This window comes from Salarias fasciatus, chromosome 2, assembly GCF_902148845.1.
Source record: "Salarias fasciatus chromosome 2, fSalaFa1.1, whole genome shotgun sequence".
Classification (NCBI taxonomy): Eukaryota; Metazoa; Chordata; class Actinopteri; order Blenniiformes; family Blenniidae; genus Salarias; species Salarias fasciatus.
The window spans coordinates 4,436,275-4,452,359 of record NC_043746.1 but is presented as its reverse complement, the minus strand read 5'-3'; the positions used below and the strand labels follow the sequence as shown (position 1 = coordinate 4,452,359).

Below are 16,085 nucleotides of genomic sequence, written 5' to 3'. Positions count from 1 at the left end.
ACGACGGAGGTCGACACGTCAGCATATTAGGCCTTCACTTCAAACTATTTGGCCAAATACAGATTTTCTTTGGGTGCACATTGCATTAGAAGTACATTTTAACAAATCAATTCAGCTTTTCATCCATAATAAGATTGATTCAATTACCGTCCGTCATTTATTCCCAGGTTGCCTTGGCAACAGAGATCCCCGACTATAACCAGATGACCCTGCCCCTGGGGGGCGGCCACAGCGCCCAGATGCGGCACTTCTGCCGCAGCTACGAGTTCCAGCTGCCGCCGCAGCCGTCCTCCATGTCGCCCCCGCTCCCACCCCCCTCCACGGTGCAGTTCTCCACTCTGGGCCCCGGGGGGCGCCACGTCTACTGCAACATCCCCATGACGCTGCTGAACGGACAGGTACGGGGCCGGACGGCGTCTCCGCTGCGTCTCCTGGTGTTGGTAGTCAGCTGGTAGCGTCTGCACCGTGTGTCCTCTCTCTGAAAATGTTTGCATGTGCTCAAACTCGAAACAATCAAATTAAAACCCCTCTTTTCTCCCCAGGGGTTCAGAGCAGTTCACTGGGGAACAAGAGGTCTGTTTGGATAAAAGAGCTCGTAGACAGAATGCATTTGTGTAGAGCAGACTGGGAAATGGTAGCCATGTACAGTAAAGCCGTCATGGTTAAGGCCTGTGTTCATTTCTTAGCGGTAGTTTCTCCCGGCGTGGAGGAGGACTGGTCCTGACCGCCGCTCTGCTCTGTGTTTCCCAGGTGCCTCAGAGCAGTACGCTTGGGAAAAAGCCAGAGCTGCACCTGAACAGCACCTTCGTACCTCTCACCAGCAGAGAACTAAGCTCTGACATCTGGTAGGCGGACTCGGCAGCCGGTCCTGGATCGCAGACTGCTTTTCTACTGGCCCTGGGTGAACTGGAGTTGTTTTTCATTCTTTTCTTTTCTTGGACAGTGTACAGACTTTTAATTTTTGGGAGAAAGACTGACTTCGGGCCACTTGAACGGCGTACAGCCTGGACTCTGGCTCGTTAGGTTCAAAGGCCAAGGACTAGAAGTCAGATTTTTTAAAAACAGTTACGCCCTGGTTTTCGACCTACTTGGACTCAGAAAACTTGGACTAAAGTTTTGAAACACCAGAGGAGAAGAGCAGAGAGAAACACCCTGGGGTCAGACTGGGTTCACATACAGGTATAATTGCATGGATTTAAAGAACCAGAGACTGAACTGAAGAAAGGACCTGATTTGGTGAGTATCCAGACTATAGTTTGTCCGACAGACTGCCAGGTTGGACCTCGGAGCACGAAGAACAACCTCTGAGAAGTGTCTCACACACACCAGCCGTTGCTAAAGCCAGTCGATCGGTCCGAGGTTCAGACGCTGGGAAACACACAGCAGCGCCATCTCAGAAGGCCAGATCTGCGACTCCTGTGAGTTCTCACAGGACCCACCCCCCACCCCACCCCCCCTGTTGACGAGGTGGCTTGTCTGGCACAGCAGGTGGGCTCGACCAATGGTTTATCGATACCAGACCACCTTAACACAACGAGCCGACCTCTCCAGATGCTGCTCATCCGCTCGGCCGAACCGGTCGACACGAAGTTCTGGGTCAACCAAGAGGCCAAACTGCTAAACGTACGAAGGAGAATGTACCATTTGCTAGGAGCTAGCTAGCTAGCTAGCTAGCTGAAGACTTGGTGCACATGGAGACAGGAAACCAGCTGCAACTAGTCAACTCCAAAAAAGCCAAGAGACGAAGAGTCGGCCTTCGGCACCGAGCTCAGAGCAGAACGGACTTGGCTTTTTCTATCTGCATGACCACCCATTTAGATAAAAAAAGATAAATAATAACCAATAAACATAGATGAGAGAGTAAATGACACAATCCTTCATCGCAGCCTCTTTTAACATGGAGGCTGGAGAAGGTTTTCTCTTCTGTATTTGTTTTCCGTCATGATGAAAAAAAAAGTGATAAAGGGAAAAAAGGAGGCATCCCTCCAAAAAACATTTTTAGTATTTATTTCAGTTTTTTGCTTTTTTCGATTGATTTAAAGGTTTTAGAAGGTCAGTGAGCATTTTTACCAGGCTTTGTTTTTACTGTCTGTTTGTTACAATAATCTCTGTACAGCTTCCATGACTTCTGTATAGACCTGTTCATGATGGCGACGGCTTCCCCGCCGTTTCTGCCTCGCTCCGTCGCTGTTCTGTTCCTCTCTTCACAGATGGATGGGTGGATATGTGAATGGGTGGATGTGTCGTGGCGGTACGGCCACCTGAACCGGGCCGCCTCCGGTCGGCCTGCATTTCAAAGCTGAATCAGACGACATTCTTCTTCGTGAGCTTTAAAAAGAAAAAAAAAATCGGATTATTACCATAATATTTAAGCAAAAGTGGATGATGTTTTGAATTTACACAAAGGTACTGTCATTGTCTTATTAGAACCAATGAACTCTGGATATTTGCGGTTGTTTGATACAATAATTATTTGAGTTGTTCTATTCGATGGCAATATACAGTATAGTGATTGTTCTTTGATTTATGCTCATTTCTTTGAACTATTCTTTGGATATATTGGTTGAAATAATTTAACTGAGAGCAAATAAAGGTTATATGAGTTGTTTTGTACATGTCGGATGCCTGCTTGCCTGACATTTTCTGTTTCTTGTTGACCCGGCGTTCTTCCTCTTCCTCTTCGGATTTCTTCATCATTCTGCCGGTCATATTGACGGCACTAATCCGAGGCTTCAGTTCAGTTCGGCGGAAACAGACCGCTGCTCTTACAACCGCTTTCACACTCGGCCGGGCTAATCCGAGCTGAGCGGCGGCGACTTGAATGGGATTTCCTCAAAAGTTCCAGTGAAGAGAAGCGACAGCAGCTCAGAGCCATTGATTAGAAGAAGCATGGCGACTTTATTTCTGACGATGAACGCGGGACTTTTGGAACTGCTAGGAGGAGAATGATTTCGTCAGCAGACTGCGGCGGTAATTACCAGACCAGTGTTGGATTGGACGGAGGATCTGTTTCTCCTGACCCTAAACCAAGGTTTGAATCTCTCTCCACAGTCTGTCCTTCCGTTTTCCCGCCTCTCCGTCCCCAAAAACAGAAGAGCAGAAAGTGTCCACCTCTGAGTCTGGCTCTGCAGGGGTCTTCCTGCTTAAAGGAAGTTGTTTCTTTCCTTTTCGCTCGCTCACGTGGACTTGTTGGGTTGTTCTCTGTTAAAGCGCTGTGAGATTATTTCGCCATCATCCAGCAGTTCCTTACTCCTCATTCAGAGATTGTGGAAGATCGTTTGGTCGTCGGCACCAGTGCTCCAACTGCTTCACAGTCGGCATCAACCTCCTGCGTTTCACTCTAAACTCAGTTTTCAGCTGGGTCTCAGGCAGTTCTTTAATGCAGATAGTTTGGACGAATGTTTCGGGAGAAGAAAGTTTTTCATGAACAAAAAGCTGGAACTGAAGCGGAGACCTGAGCACGGTTCAGTCAGTCCTGTAGGTGAAAGTGTGTGTTATCAGACGCCCTGAGGAAATCACCTCCCCCATTCAACTCGTCCTATTGAGGGTTAACCTGAACCAGCAGGAGCTCTGGAGGTACTGGGGCCTTGCTCAGGGACCCACTGGGATTCAAACCGAGGGTCTTGCACACACTGGCTTCTCCTTCCTCTAGGTCACCTTCAAAATGTCATTCCTGCATGTTTCAGCCAAACCGGGGGTTTCTGTTGGGTGTGCATGAACACAATCACACTGTGGAAAACCTCAAGTAGGGCAATTTACACTTTTTTAAATTTACTATACAAGATGGATGTCATGATCTTTTCTGTCATATTTGAAGAATTAAACTTATCTGTTTCCCCTCATCCCAGGAAAAAGCCTCATGTAGAGCAGGTGTGTTCAGATCCTCGTGAAGGTGCTTCGTTTGAGAGGACATGAGCCGCTTTGTAATTTACCTTCCGTCTCTGTTTCATGAGAACAGAAATGTATTCAGCACGTCTGTTTTCTTTCTTCCAAAGTTCAAAAGTTCACTTTCACAGAAACACCAGATTTGACGAGACGTGACTGAAAGGCAGTAGTTTCCCGCAGACGAGGCTGACTGACGGACTGGTTTCAGTTCTGCAAGGTTGACCACAAAGCTTCGGTCTTTTTTTAATACAAGGCAGACGTGGAGTCTAAAGTGTGACGGCAGGTCGTCGATCGGGGCAGCTGCGACTCACAATGCATGTTAGAATTAATATGGAAGCGACGAGAGCCCTGCAGTCTGAGACCAGACTGAAAACTGAAGCCTTCAAACAGATTCTTATCTAAACATCACAGATCTCATAGCTGCTGATTCCTGAAAGTGAACATCTGAAACGTCTGAAACTGCAACCAAAGGAAAACAATGCTGAAATAGTTTAAAATGCAAACTGGCTGATATTTTTAGAATTATTAAAAAAAAAATGGAAACAACAGAAAAAGGAAAATAGTCGAAATTGAAAAACTGCCACAAAAGAAATATGGCTGACATGTTTAAAATAACATGAAAAAAAAAACACACTGAAAGTCCTGAAAAAAAAAGTGAAAAAAAAAAATGTTGAAATGAATCAAACTGCTAAATGGCTAAATAAAAAAAGTAGAACTGATTAAAACTACCTAACAAGGAATAAGCCAATATAGTTAAGATAACTCAAAATGGTTATTAAAGAAAACTAAGTTAAGGAAAACTATTTAAAACTACTGAGACAGCCAAGAAAGGATTGGAAATGTTTAACAAAAAATAGCTAAAATTGTTTAAGCAGCAAAAATTAAATTAAAATGGACATTAAAATGGTTTAACCAGCTCAAACAAGAGCTATGTAAGACTGATCAAAACTACTAATACAGCTATTATGGTTATTAAAAATAGTTTTTATATATTTTAATTATGTATTTAAATAAATATATAATTTAAAATAGCTGAAACATCTAAAAAAAAAAAAAAACAGGGAAAATTATTTTAAAAAATTACCCAAAAAACCTGAATGTAGTTCACATGGTTGAAATTACTTTAAGATTGTTTAACAAATTGATTTGAATGAATCTTGAAATTGGCCTCAGAATTTTCTTAAAAAAAAAAAAAAAAGTTAGCAGGAAAACTCCTGAAATGCCTAAACCAGTGAAAGCTGCTGTGAGTAAATGTGTAAATGAGTAAATGTGAAAAGTGAGTAAATGTAGATAAAACAGCTCGACCACAAAACATGTCAAACTGCTCACACTGACACTCGCTTAGCCTAAAAACAGCCAAAACAACCAAACCACAAACTGCCTGCAAGTGTCGCTGCTTTTTAACAGGAAAAAGGTTAAAACATCTCCAACAATAAAACCAGCAACAGGATTTTTACGAATCTCAGTCGAGCTTTTGGAATTTCATGAACGCAGTAAAGCCCGAATGCTGTTTAATCTTGTGTTGATGAGTCAGGTGTGTTTCCGGGCATCACACACAGTTCCTTCGGCTGAATGAGGTGGAAAACCTCCCAGAAGCCGAGGACTGGTGACTCAGGCGTCCAGGACGGCGAGGGGAACTCTGAGCGGTGAGTTCATGCTTCCTCACAGCGCCTGTGGAGAAAAGGAACCCGATAACTATCCTCAGTCCTGAGAGTTTCTTCCTTCTGCTTCCCTCTAATTCTTAGAGTCTTTAGGATCTCTTGAGATCGTTAAATCTCTCCTGAACGGGTGGATCCTGACACGTTGTGGTCGTCCGGTTAACTCTGACCAACACAGCAGGCAGCTGAGCGTCGCCTCTGACTCTGGGCTGTAGTCTCCTGTCTTATGACTTTTCCTACTAACAACATACTTTTTCATAACAGCTTTAAACAGATTTTAGCCAAAACACAACAGGTTTGTCTGCCTTCACCTGAACATGTAATGATGTGTCAACTGGGCCTTTAAAAGCTGCAGTAAGTATGACATTAAAAACAGTCAGCATTAAAACAGTTTCACCACCGAGCCAACGAGTTGTCGCTGCTTTAAAACACAATAAATCACCCAGCTGACGACTTTCAGGAGCTCCGTCACCATGTTTTCACAACGCCTGAGATTTACGATGTTCCGTTATTCATTTCCCAATAATCTTAAATTACCTGCTGAATGGCGTCTCTTGCGCTACATTTTATTCTGAAAAGACGCAAATGCTTAAATTACCAGCCCTGATGGTTAAAAGGAAAAACTCTCATGCTCGTTCAGCGGAAGAGGACTGTGTTTCATGAGAATGTGTGATGAGATGTTTCCCTTCAGGGCAGGTTCAGACGCCACCGATCAGGTTGTGAGGGAGAGACGAGGCGTTGAGGTGGTGAGGCACTGGTCTTTCAGATAAAACGTCGGGATGAACCCAGAATACATTCTGGACTGTCCCACATGTCCCACTGCTCAGTGTCCCGGCTGGAGCAGCCGAGCAGCTAAATTCACACTTTGTTATTGCAGCAGTTGTGATTTCACATCATGAGATGTTATCTCACCGTTTCAAACAGGAAGTCCTCTCAGCTCAGAGTCCTCAGCAGGTTGACCAGAGACACAGAGAGACAGACGAGTGGACGTCTTCCCGAGTTCCCGAGACGTCGACATTGCTTGCTGTGGTCTACCGCACTGCCGCACTGCCGTTGACTTTCTCCGCGGTTTCTTTTTAAACTGCCGACAAGCACTGGTCGAAACTGAAGCCCATGTGTCCAAAACTCAGCCTGCGTTTCCATGACGCTCCTCAGCCGAACAGACCATCTCGCCTCCAAACCTGTTTCCCACCATCGAAACAGTCAGAAGGAGCTGCTTCAACCACGACACCAGAGAGCAGTCTCAAAAACCAACAGAGGAGAGCAGTGAGGCTTCGCAATAACCTTTTACTTTCCTGTTGAATGAAAGACGTGGAGGCAGAAACCGACCAGGCGCTCCCTGCAGCAGAGAGCCGGAGTCCCTCCCAACAGCTGATGCTTCATTTCCATCATTTCTGTTTTCATTGTCTGTATTTTGATGTGATTTTCTCCTTTCTGTTCTTCTGTTTTCAACACTTTTCACTGTGGCTGCAGCAGAAATCCCCCATGTTTCCCCCCATCGCTCTGTTTTTAACAGTGTGTCGGTGTCGGTGAAAGTCCGGCCGTTCAGGTGGTGAACTCTTCTCTTGGGCACAGAATGCGGTTTGAGTCACAGCAGTGGATTCACAGTCCTTCACCGTTCGGTCCACTTTCACAGACTGTTGTCAAAAGTTTTGAACACGTGACGTCAGTTTCCACCAAAAACAAAAACTGACCTGTTTGAGAAGAGGACATTTCCGCTGCATGCTTGCATGTAAAGTCACTGAAGCGTGAACTTTTGGCGTTCGTGCTGAAGCTCTTTATGAGAAGTGTAAGTGTTGCATTCCTGGAGTCGATCGGGCAAAGCGGTGATTACAGAATCAAAGAAACCTGCAGCTGTGAGCGGCGGCAGCGGCGGCGGCGGACGGGAGCGACGGGAAGCCGGCGTGTCGAGTCATGTTGCTGCTGCACTCATCGCGAGGCGTTTCCATCCTGATCTGAACTCTCCCGCGTGTCATCAGCGTCTGTCGAACCAGAAACCACAGCAGAGTGGGGTCATGCGGGCTGACGGCTCGCGCGCTCACACACACTCGCCCTCAAGATGCTGCAGAGCGCCGCTTCCAGAAGGTGAGTGTTTCCCTTTTATTCCAGCCGCTCCAGAGGGGGATGATACTGTGTGTGTGTGTAAATGTGTGTGTTTAGGAAACAGCTCAGTAAGACTGAATACAATAGAAACTGATTTACTCCCTGTTTCAACTTGTAACTTTTTCAGTCTTGAACTTATTCAGTTACAGGAATCACTCAGAGCTGCTGCCATTTCAGGCTAATAGATTATTTTCAGTTAATTCTGTAAACTAAGACAAGACCATCAGTTTTCTCTTATAAAGAAGTAGGATACTGGAGGCACTTTTTTGTAAATCTTTTTCTAAAAGTGCAAATTGAAAATGTGCTGCACAATTTCGTTATCTGTCGATTTATTCTGTGAAAAAATAAAAAGATTACATGTGTTCCTTGTTGAGAGAGATATAGAAACAGCACAGTTTACAGGTTTTGATTGAAAACATTTGTTTACTTTTTAAATTGCAAACATATCATTTAATTGAACTGACATGACACAGTGAGAATCATGTTTTATTTTATTATTATTGGTTTAAAATAATTTATGAAGGTAAAAGTCTTACTTCAATTAATTATCTGGAGGCAAAGCATGGTTTTCAGGGTTTTTTTAAGAGTTAGAATTAATAATTTGTATACTGACATTTTTCTGTTGGTTTATACATTAATATGTTTTATATTTACATATTTACATGCGTTCGAATTTCCAAAGAAACAGAGATTCTGGAGTTTTTGCTTCCCCTTTATAAAAAAGACTTTTCTTTTCCAGTCAAACTAAAGTAAATCTACAGTGTTTATGTGGGCTGCTCCAGAAGCCAGTCCCTGCTTGTCCCGGTCGGGACGAACCGGAGTGTGAGAATACCTGCAAACACACTCCGAAGCAGCTCGAACACACCCTGCTCACACATCTGTCCCACACAGTCAAATCCCAGGGAAATGAAGTGATCCTTCAAGAGACCAGAAAGACGCCTCAGTTCAGTGTGTGTGTGTGTGTGTGTGTGTGTGTGTGTGTCTGTGTCTGTGAGTGTCTGTGAGATGTTTATCATCGATTAGCCGTTTCATGTTGTTGCATTGACAGATAATTGCGCTGTTATTTCCCTCCACTCTGCCGTCTCGCACAGGATGAAGGTTTCATTTCTCGGTTCCTCTGTCTCACCACAGAGTCAGCGGATGCTGTCTGACAGGAAAACTAGCAAATGGTGTGCGTTCTGCCAGCAGTCCGCAGTGCCTGATCATTAATCTGAATGAATCCAAGCAGGGAGAGCGCAGAAATATTCATTCCAAGGTCTGTTTCGACTGCATAAAGTTGTGTTTTCAGACTGAAGCGCTGAGCTGAGGCGATCGGCGTTTTCTCCGGTGCTGCTCAGGTGTGATGAAAGTTAGATCATGAAGACCGGCAGATCACAGATTCAAGGACGAACCCTGCTGCTGTTTGCATATGCAGGGCTGTTAGAGTGCAACTTGCAATAAGATCCTGAGTCTGTGGCTGTGGTCGCTCCTGATTGATGCAGATGCTAATGGAAATCTTACAGATTAGCCATAAATGTCTAAATGCACACCGAGTTCCAGCTAATGAGGCTGAGGACGATGTTAATGGGAAAGGAAGATGCTGAATGTGTCCTTGTTCCAATCTGGCAACGGACAGAGAGTAACCGTCATGATCAATAAAACCGAGAGCAGATAGCAGATCTCATTCCTAAGTTGAAACTGTCCGTGTTTTGTCCTTTGAGCAATCAATCAAACAAAACAACTGATTTATTGAAATCCAACATATCGACGTTTGGATGCAGTTTGCAGGAGTTCATGAGTGACATCCCAGGCAAGCAGGAGAAGCTGATTTAAATGAGGGTTTTGCATGCAAGCAGGCAGGTTTGGATGAAAATTGGCTCATTTCCGGGATCATTTGCTTGCGTTTTCTCCGGAGGGACTGGATGGAACTGAGAGCCCCACTAACAGGTTCGGCTGGATGCCATGAGGGTGGATGTGTTGGTGCAGAAAGTAATCAAATTTATTGGAAGAACAAGGTAAATACATCTGAAATTTCTCCAAAACATAAAGAAAAACCGAGATGAAGACCAATTCAGGAGGTTCTGGAACGACTGCAGATGGATGTGAGAATGGCTGCAACACAGATGAAGACCACAAATAAAAGTCACGGGAAGCCAGGAGGGGAAATACAGCCCACCATGATTACAGCTTCAGACTCACTGAAAGCAGAAGCAAATACATTCACCTTTCAACACTGATCTGGCTGCATAAACTCCGACCACAGTTTGGTGTCATCTGGAAAACCTGTGTTTGTAAGACACAAAATGGATCATTTGTGTTATTTTGCATGTCTGACAGATCTTTAGTGCTTGAGAAATTGAGGAGACCAGATCCTGAATCTGTCCGATCCTTGCTTTAGAAGAAGTAATTTTTCTGGTGTGATTCTGTCCCGATGACTGATGAATGATTAAGATGACTGTTGAATTCTACAATTCTACAATTCTACAATTTCATTTAGCAGACGCTTTTGTCCAAAGCGACGTACAACACAAGCAAGAATATAGACATAAGAAAGAAAGAAACCATTAGTAAATGCTTCAATTGCTTCAAGTGCGATTGGTCAAGGGAGTTGCCATCAAGTTGCAGAAGAGGAGCCTCAATTCAGGCACAGTTATGTTGGTTCAAAAAAATAGCAAGTACTCTCACCTCAACAAACTATGCAGCTAAGAACAAACCAGCTATGCAAACTCAATGCATTGCTTTACCTACCTCAGAGACAAAGTAAACGTCAGGATCGTGACGGCGGTAGTCATGATTGAAGTCAGAGCTTTTCCTCTCTGTCTGTGTCTCCTCAAGCTCTGTGCACATCAACAGTATGTGCAAGTTACCCACATCCTCCTGCTGAGGCTTACCAGTTCCCCAAGAAGCACCTGAGTCTGTGTTCAATTCCCACGGAGATAAAAATGCTGTGAGGCCTGGAAACCCCACCAGGGTTGGTACAGGGGTCAGGAGCGAAGACCCAGCATCAGACCAAGGGCTGCAGCTAGACCCTATGACACCTCCGGCATGGCAGGCCGTTAAACCCAACGCCCATCCACTGTGGTCCAAGTCCTGGACGTCCAGTCCCCCACTGCACCAGAGCGCCCCCGATTCAGACCCAAAGGGTGCGAAAGCCCCTCCTCCACGCCGTGCTGAAGCACAGCAGACCTGGAGCTGCCACACAGCTGTGTTTTGTGTTGAGTATCACTCTGAAATCTTGCCCTGCATCAGGGGTGTCCAGTCCTGGGCCTTTAGGGTCCGTCCCTGCTGCGACACACCCGATTACCACCAGAGACTCCAGACTGGGCGTTTTTCGGAGCTTGGATTTGATTCAGGTGTTTTGAAGCAGGTGTCTGTCTGCAGGACTGGGGTCCTCCAGGACCAGGACTGGACACCACTGCCACTGACTTGACCAGAGCGTACTCACTTATGGGACAAAGACTCTGAGGGGTTTTGACATGCAGGAGTGCTGTGGGTGTCAGGAGGGTTGAGGATTGTCGCTCTTATATAAATGGTGACCAGATTCTGAATGTTTTCACTTTTGTCTCCGCAGTGAAAGAACCCCTCTGACGAGAGCCAGACGGTGGCTGCTGTTTTTGATGCTGGTCCTCATGATGGGAGCGGCGGCGATTGTCTTCTACGATCCCAGCCAGCAGCTGTCCTGGGCCTCCAGCGTCTGGGAAGCCCGGCCATGGTCGGACCAGCCACAGGACGGCGAGGACACTTCAGACAGCAGGGTGAGTGGCCTGAGTCGCTGTCATTTCCACCAGTTGATTGTGATCGTGCGTGGGCCCTTCCTCCGATTCGTCATCAGTCAGGAGATAAGATGTTGAGGTGTGATTTCAAACCAGACTGAAGCAGTTAGTTCGTTGGTCACATGTAGTGAGAGAGCCGGGGTGTGATTTTTAAAGATATCGACTGCATGCAAACGGAAAAAAAACCAAACCTGTGGTTTGCACACTCCAGCTCACTCAGCTGCATAATTTTTACCACTGAAAAGATCAAATCTCCTCGAAGTGATGATTAAAGCTGCTTAAACAGCAGATTAAAAAATGAATGCCTTAAAAATGCGAATGAACCCGAGCTGTCACCGAATTATGCTGTTTGTGGCAAAGTTTTCCAGCTGCTCCCTAAATGAGGAGTCCTCATTGTTAACGGATTAAACTACTCTGGTTTCATCGTGATTTTCTCTCAGAAATAAGAGCGCAGTGTGTTGAGAAAAATCCCTCTGTCTGGTTTCATGCCCAGAATGTCACGCCAAATATGTGGAATCGTCTGTGTTCTGGTGCAATGCTTGAGCTCTGCACAGATCTTCACATACCTGTATGACCAGACGGAAGAGTCATGTCATGGTCTTTTCCATTCATGCACTAAATTCACTTTCCCGCCTTCTATGGTTCCAGTACTTTGTGGAATACCCACACCAGTACCGCTTCATACTGGACGAACCCGACAGATGTCTCCAGGAAAGCCCGTTCCTGGTCCTGGTGATCCCGGTGGACCCTCACAACAGAGAGGCCCGCGACGCCATCCGCAACACGTGGGGGAAAGAAACCAGCGTGCTGAACCGAGTGGTCAGCCACTACTTCCTGCTGGGACTGTCGGCGGGAAGAGATGGGACCGAGCCCGTGGAGGGCGCAGTGAGTCCAGACCGTCGTTTCCCATCAAACGCTATCAATCGCATTTGACTTTTTACTGACGTTTTGTGCGATCAGATCACGAAAGCAGAGCTGAAGGATGAGCATACTGTTTTAAAGTCCCCTGTCTTACTTCCCTCAGGTTTTAGAGGAAAGCCGGGAACACCATGACATCCTCCAGAGTGACTTCTTGGACAGCTACCACAACCTCACCATTAAGACCATGGTGATGTTCGAATGGCTCAGTACGCATTGCCCCAACACCTCCTACGCCATGAAGGTCGACTCGGACATATTCCTGAATGTGCACAAGCTGGTGGACATGCTGCTGACAGCCCCCCGGCGGCGCTACGTGACGGGGCTGGTGGCCCGGGGGGCTTTGGTTCTCCGATTCCATCAGTCCAAGTGGTTCGTGCCCGCCTCCGTCTTCCCCGACCCCGTGTACCCGCCGTACGTCCTGGGACTGGGCTACGTGTTCTCGCTGGATCTAACCAGGGCCATCCTGGAGGCGGCGCCGCACGTCAGGGCGATCTACATCGAGGACGTGTACGTGGGTCTGTGCCTGAAGCACTCGGGCATCCAGGTGACGAACCCCCCACAAGGAGGCTTGTTTCAAAGCTCCAAGCCTTTTTTAATAGACAACTGTCACTGGACGTCGGTCATCACCACAATAATGGACAGTTCCAAAGAACTGCTGGACGTGTGGGAAACATACGAGCGCCAGCGAGAGGGGGGCTGCTGACCCGTCTCTGGCTGCTTTTAGAGACACACCCTGAACGGCAGGGAACCACACACTGTTTACATTCTGCGGCGCTGCCTCAGAGGCGTTCAGGCCCTGTGAGGGTAAATCAGGGATTACTCTGAGGATTACTGAGGCTACCAGGTAGACACGGACTCGCTGCAGAGATGAACATCGGAGCTTGACAGTTTGTTGTCAGGATCTCCACGGCGTGCTGGGACACTGACGAGGTGGGGATGGATGAGGATTGTCTCCCTGCCTCTGGTGGTGTTTGTGGAGCTCACCACTCCTGGATTTTAGAAAGAAACCGTTATTTTAGCCCCACGATGCGCAGGAATCCGCTCTGCTCCCCACGCTGAGGCGGTGAGAGGCCGGGCGCTCGTGTTGGCGGAGACGTGTTTATTGACTGAACAAAGGGAAGTGTTAGAAACCCGTCCTCCGCTGCACGCTATGTGGTTTTGGTGTCTGCAGACGTGTACCAGCACGGCTCTGCATACCCTGGGAAAACTACACAACCCCCCCTTAACATGTTGCACCACTTTGCAAACTAGATTAACTGGCAGTCGTGTAACCACTTGGCTCATTGCTCCACTTGTTTTTAATAGATCTCCAGATAATGAAGGTGATCCTCCCACTCCTCCTCCTCTCTGCTCTCGTTTACCAAACCAATCTCAACAACAGCTGATTTCATTAAAGTGTCACTTAAGTGCTTTTTTAATGACGTTTAAAGTCGTTATCTCCAAAAATGATTTGCAATAAACTGTCTTGGTTTGATGGATTTGAATAAATTATAAATCTGCCACTTTTTTACTCAAATTTATACAGTTGGTTCAAAGTTAAAATCCTAAATCTCAGTGTCCGTTGGCATTTTACTGTATGATAACTGGCTTATTTATGTTTTTGTAAATATGTTTCTTTAAAGGTTCATGATGAAACCTGTGTGTGTTTGTGTGTGTGTGTGTGTGGGTTTTTTTCTGAGGAATGAAATGAATTCATGGGTTTTTAATTTATTAATTGCAGTCGCTCACTGTTTTTTCCATTCAAACTGATTTTGTCTGCTGAATGAATCTGTGGAAAACGACGACATGACGTTTGTTCACACATGCTGTATGTTGCAAGTATCTTGAGCTGTGTGTTGTGTCTGTCGCCCCTGGTTTCCTGTGTGTTTTTGTGTGTGTGTGTATCTGTGTGTGTGTGTGTGTGTGTGTGTGTGTGTGTGTGTGTGTGTGTGTGAAGCGCTGGAGCAATGAAACTGTCAGTTTCGTCCGTTCAATTCATCATTTAAACGCAGCACGCTAATATTAGCTTGTGTAGCATTTAGCAGCATGAGGCTTGAAAAAGGTGAATATTCTGCACAGCCGGCTCTCGCTCACATTTTCATACCACGGTCTGTTGGACGGAAACTTTCCGACCACCAGTCGTCTGTTTCATCATCACATCCGTTCTGCTGCTTTCCTTCTTTAAAAAGCTTTGGTTTCATATAGAAACACACACACACACACAGACACAGATAAAAACACACAATGAGCTGGGTCAACACGTTTTAATGGAGGTTTTTCTCTCCCTCGTTCTTCAGCTGCACACCTGTCACGTGGAAAAATCCAAACCACAGAAAAACAGGTTTGAATTGATTCCTGAATTAAGATTACTTTGATCATCTTTAATGCACTGGAAGGTGAACGTAACTCCACCAGGCAATGAGGCTTGTATGTTACATGATGTATATTTGATTCACTCAGAAGTGTTTTGTTTAAAAATGCAGTCAAAATAGCCGTTGTACTGGCTGCACTGATAAAAAAAATCCTCAAAGTTTACTAAAAAAAATCAACTTGTTGCATAATTTATTTGTGTTTATCAAGTCAGATAGTTCTTTTATTTTATTTTTTTACACTTAAAGAATTACAGTGTTTTGCATTGTGATATAATTGTGACTTTTTACTGGATGTAAAATCAAATCAAATTATAAAATTTGATTAGATTTTTACTACGTAGATGTATTTGTGTAACGATCCGAACTTGAATTTTTATTGTTGATTTCACAGATTCAGTTAAGCGTAATTTACTTCTCATTCATTCAGATTCGTTTGTTGTTACATTCTGGGGCAGGTTAAAATATTTCCCCCCTAATAGTGTCATAATTCTATTAGATCATAGAGTGAGTCAATACTTCCTCTATTTCCTGTGTTTTCTTACCAAAATAAAGCAAAATGTCCGTTTGGTCACTTCAAGTTGTGCTCAAGTGACTCTTTTTGTGAAAGTGTGTGTAAATAGTGAGCGGAGTGTGTGATCCACTTCATGTCTTTGTTCAGTTCTGTCCGGAAGACTTGAAGGAACATTTTCTGCTGTTTTAATTCGTATTCCATACGAAATACATTCTGTCTGATACAATTCACGATTGATTTGTTCTTTCCTATTCAAGGAGAAATTTGCTATTCAGACACTGAAGCGACGCTTCCAGCAGCCGTCGGCTCTTCCTGTCACTGTGAAGCAGAACCGGACTGTTCTCCCACTAGTGGAGAGCGTGAGCTGCCGTCAGACCGCCCTGAGACAGGTTCGCTTCACCCTGCTGGTGACGTGTTTCAGCAGTGTTGTGGATCTAGTAAAACTGACAACCGTACAGATTGTTTATGAAGCTAAGCATAAACGACTACCTGGTAACTTAAATAAATGGTTCATGGAAAGGGAGGGAGGGTCTGAATTGACAATTTTAAGCGACTGATTGTCCATAGTATCCTAAGAAGTATGTGCATTTCTGTCTGTGGGGTGAAATTGTGGAATGGTCTGGATGAACAAAGAAAAATGAGCAAAAATGTCCATCAACTTAAGACAATTTATAAAAAAAAAAAAAAGCTATTATGGAAAGGTATAGAATTATGGAAACAGAGTTAAGTAATTTTTAAAGGCTGATGACTAATCCTTCAGGGCCAATCCCAATTCTACCCCTTTCCCCTGCCCCTCAGCCCTTGGCCCTACCCCTATCGCTCTCCTACCCCTTTTAGAATAGGGCTGAGGGCCAGGGCTGTCTTTGCAGCACTATGAATTGGGATACCCTTTTCGAAATAAGGC

At 45.3% G+C, this 16,085-nt stretch overlaps 2 protein-coding genes and 1 long non-coding RNA gene across 4 annotated transcripts in view; 2 read left to right on the top strand and 1 right to left on the bottom strand.

Annotated features, from left to right (window-relative positions):
- LOC115407333 (X-linked interleukin-1 receptor accessory protein-like 2) overlaps positions 1-879 on the top strand; it is a 389,294-nt gene extending 388,415 nt beyond the window's left edge. The window contains exons 17-18 of the mRNA XM_030117731.1: positions 168-398; positions 751-879. Of these exons, the coding sequence (XP_029973591.1) occupies positions 168-398; positions 751-849 (330 nt within the window). The 3' untranslated portion in view covers positions 850-879. The remainder of the gene's footprint in view (positions 1-167; positions 399-750) is intronic.
- Positions 880-2,029: 1,150 nt separating this feature from the next.
- On the bottom strand, positions 2,030-4,387 carry LOC115407339 (uncharacterized). Its single transcript, XR_003933613.1, has 2 exons — positions 3,554-4,387; positions 2,030-3,475 (listed from the first exon to the last, which is right to left on the bottom strand). It is a non-coding gene; the product is annotated as an uncharacterized LOC115407339 (long non-coding RNA).
- A 2,856-nt stretch (positions 4,388-7,243) lies between these two features.
- Positions 7,244-15,683, top strand: LOC115407323 (beta-1,3-galactosyltransferase 2-like). Of its 2 annotated transcripts, XR_003933610.1 has the most exons (5): positions 7,244-7,628; positions 11,197-11,380; positions 12,047-12,283; positions 12,423-14,639; positions 15,439-15,683. XR_003933610.1 is itself a non-coding variant. In XM_030117715.1 (4 exons), the coding sequence occupies exons 1-4, from the start codon at positions 7,603-7,605 to the stop codon at positions 13,020-13,022; spliced, it is 1,047 nt and encodes a 348-aa protein (XP_029973575.1). In that variant the 5' UTR covers positions 7,244-7,602; the 3' UTR covers positions 13,023-15,398. The 2 variants fall into 2 exon arrangements, 1 of the variants encoding a protein (XP_029973575.1); XM_030117715.1 differs by lacking the exon at positions 15,439-15,683 and having other exon boundaries at positions 12,423-15,398.
- The last annotated feature ends 402 nt before the right edge of the window (positions 15,684-16,085 follow it).

What these genes read in the sequence shown, in the direction of transcription:
- LOC115407323 (XM_030117715.1), top strand. Translation starts at nt 7,603, where the DNA reads ATGCTGCAGAGCGCCGCTTCCAGAAG. An exon ending in CAGAGCGCCGCTTCCAGAAG is followed by an intron (nt 7,629 to 11,196) that starts GTGAGTGTTTCC and finishes TTGTCTCCGCAG; the next exon opens with TGAAAGAACCCCTCTGACGA. An exon ending in CCGAGCCCGTGGAGGGCGCA is followed by an intron (nt 12,284 to 12,422) that starts GTGAGTCCAGAC and finishes TACTTCCCTCAG; the next exon opens with GTTTTAGAGGAAAGCCGGGA.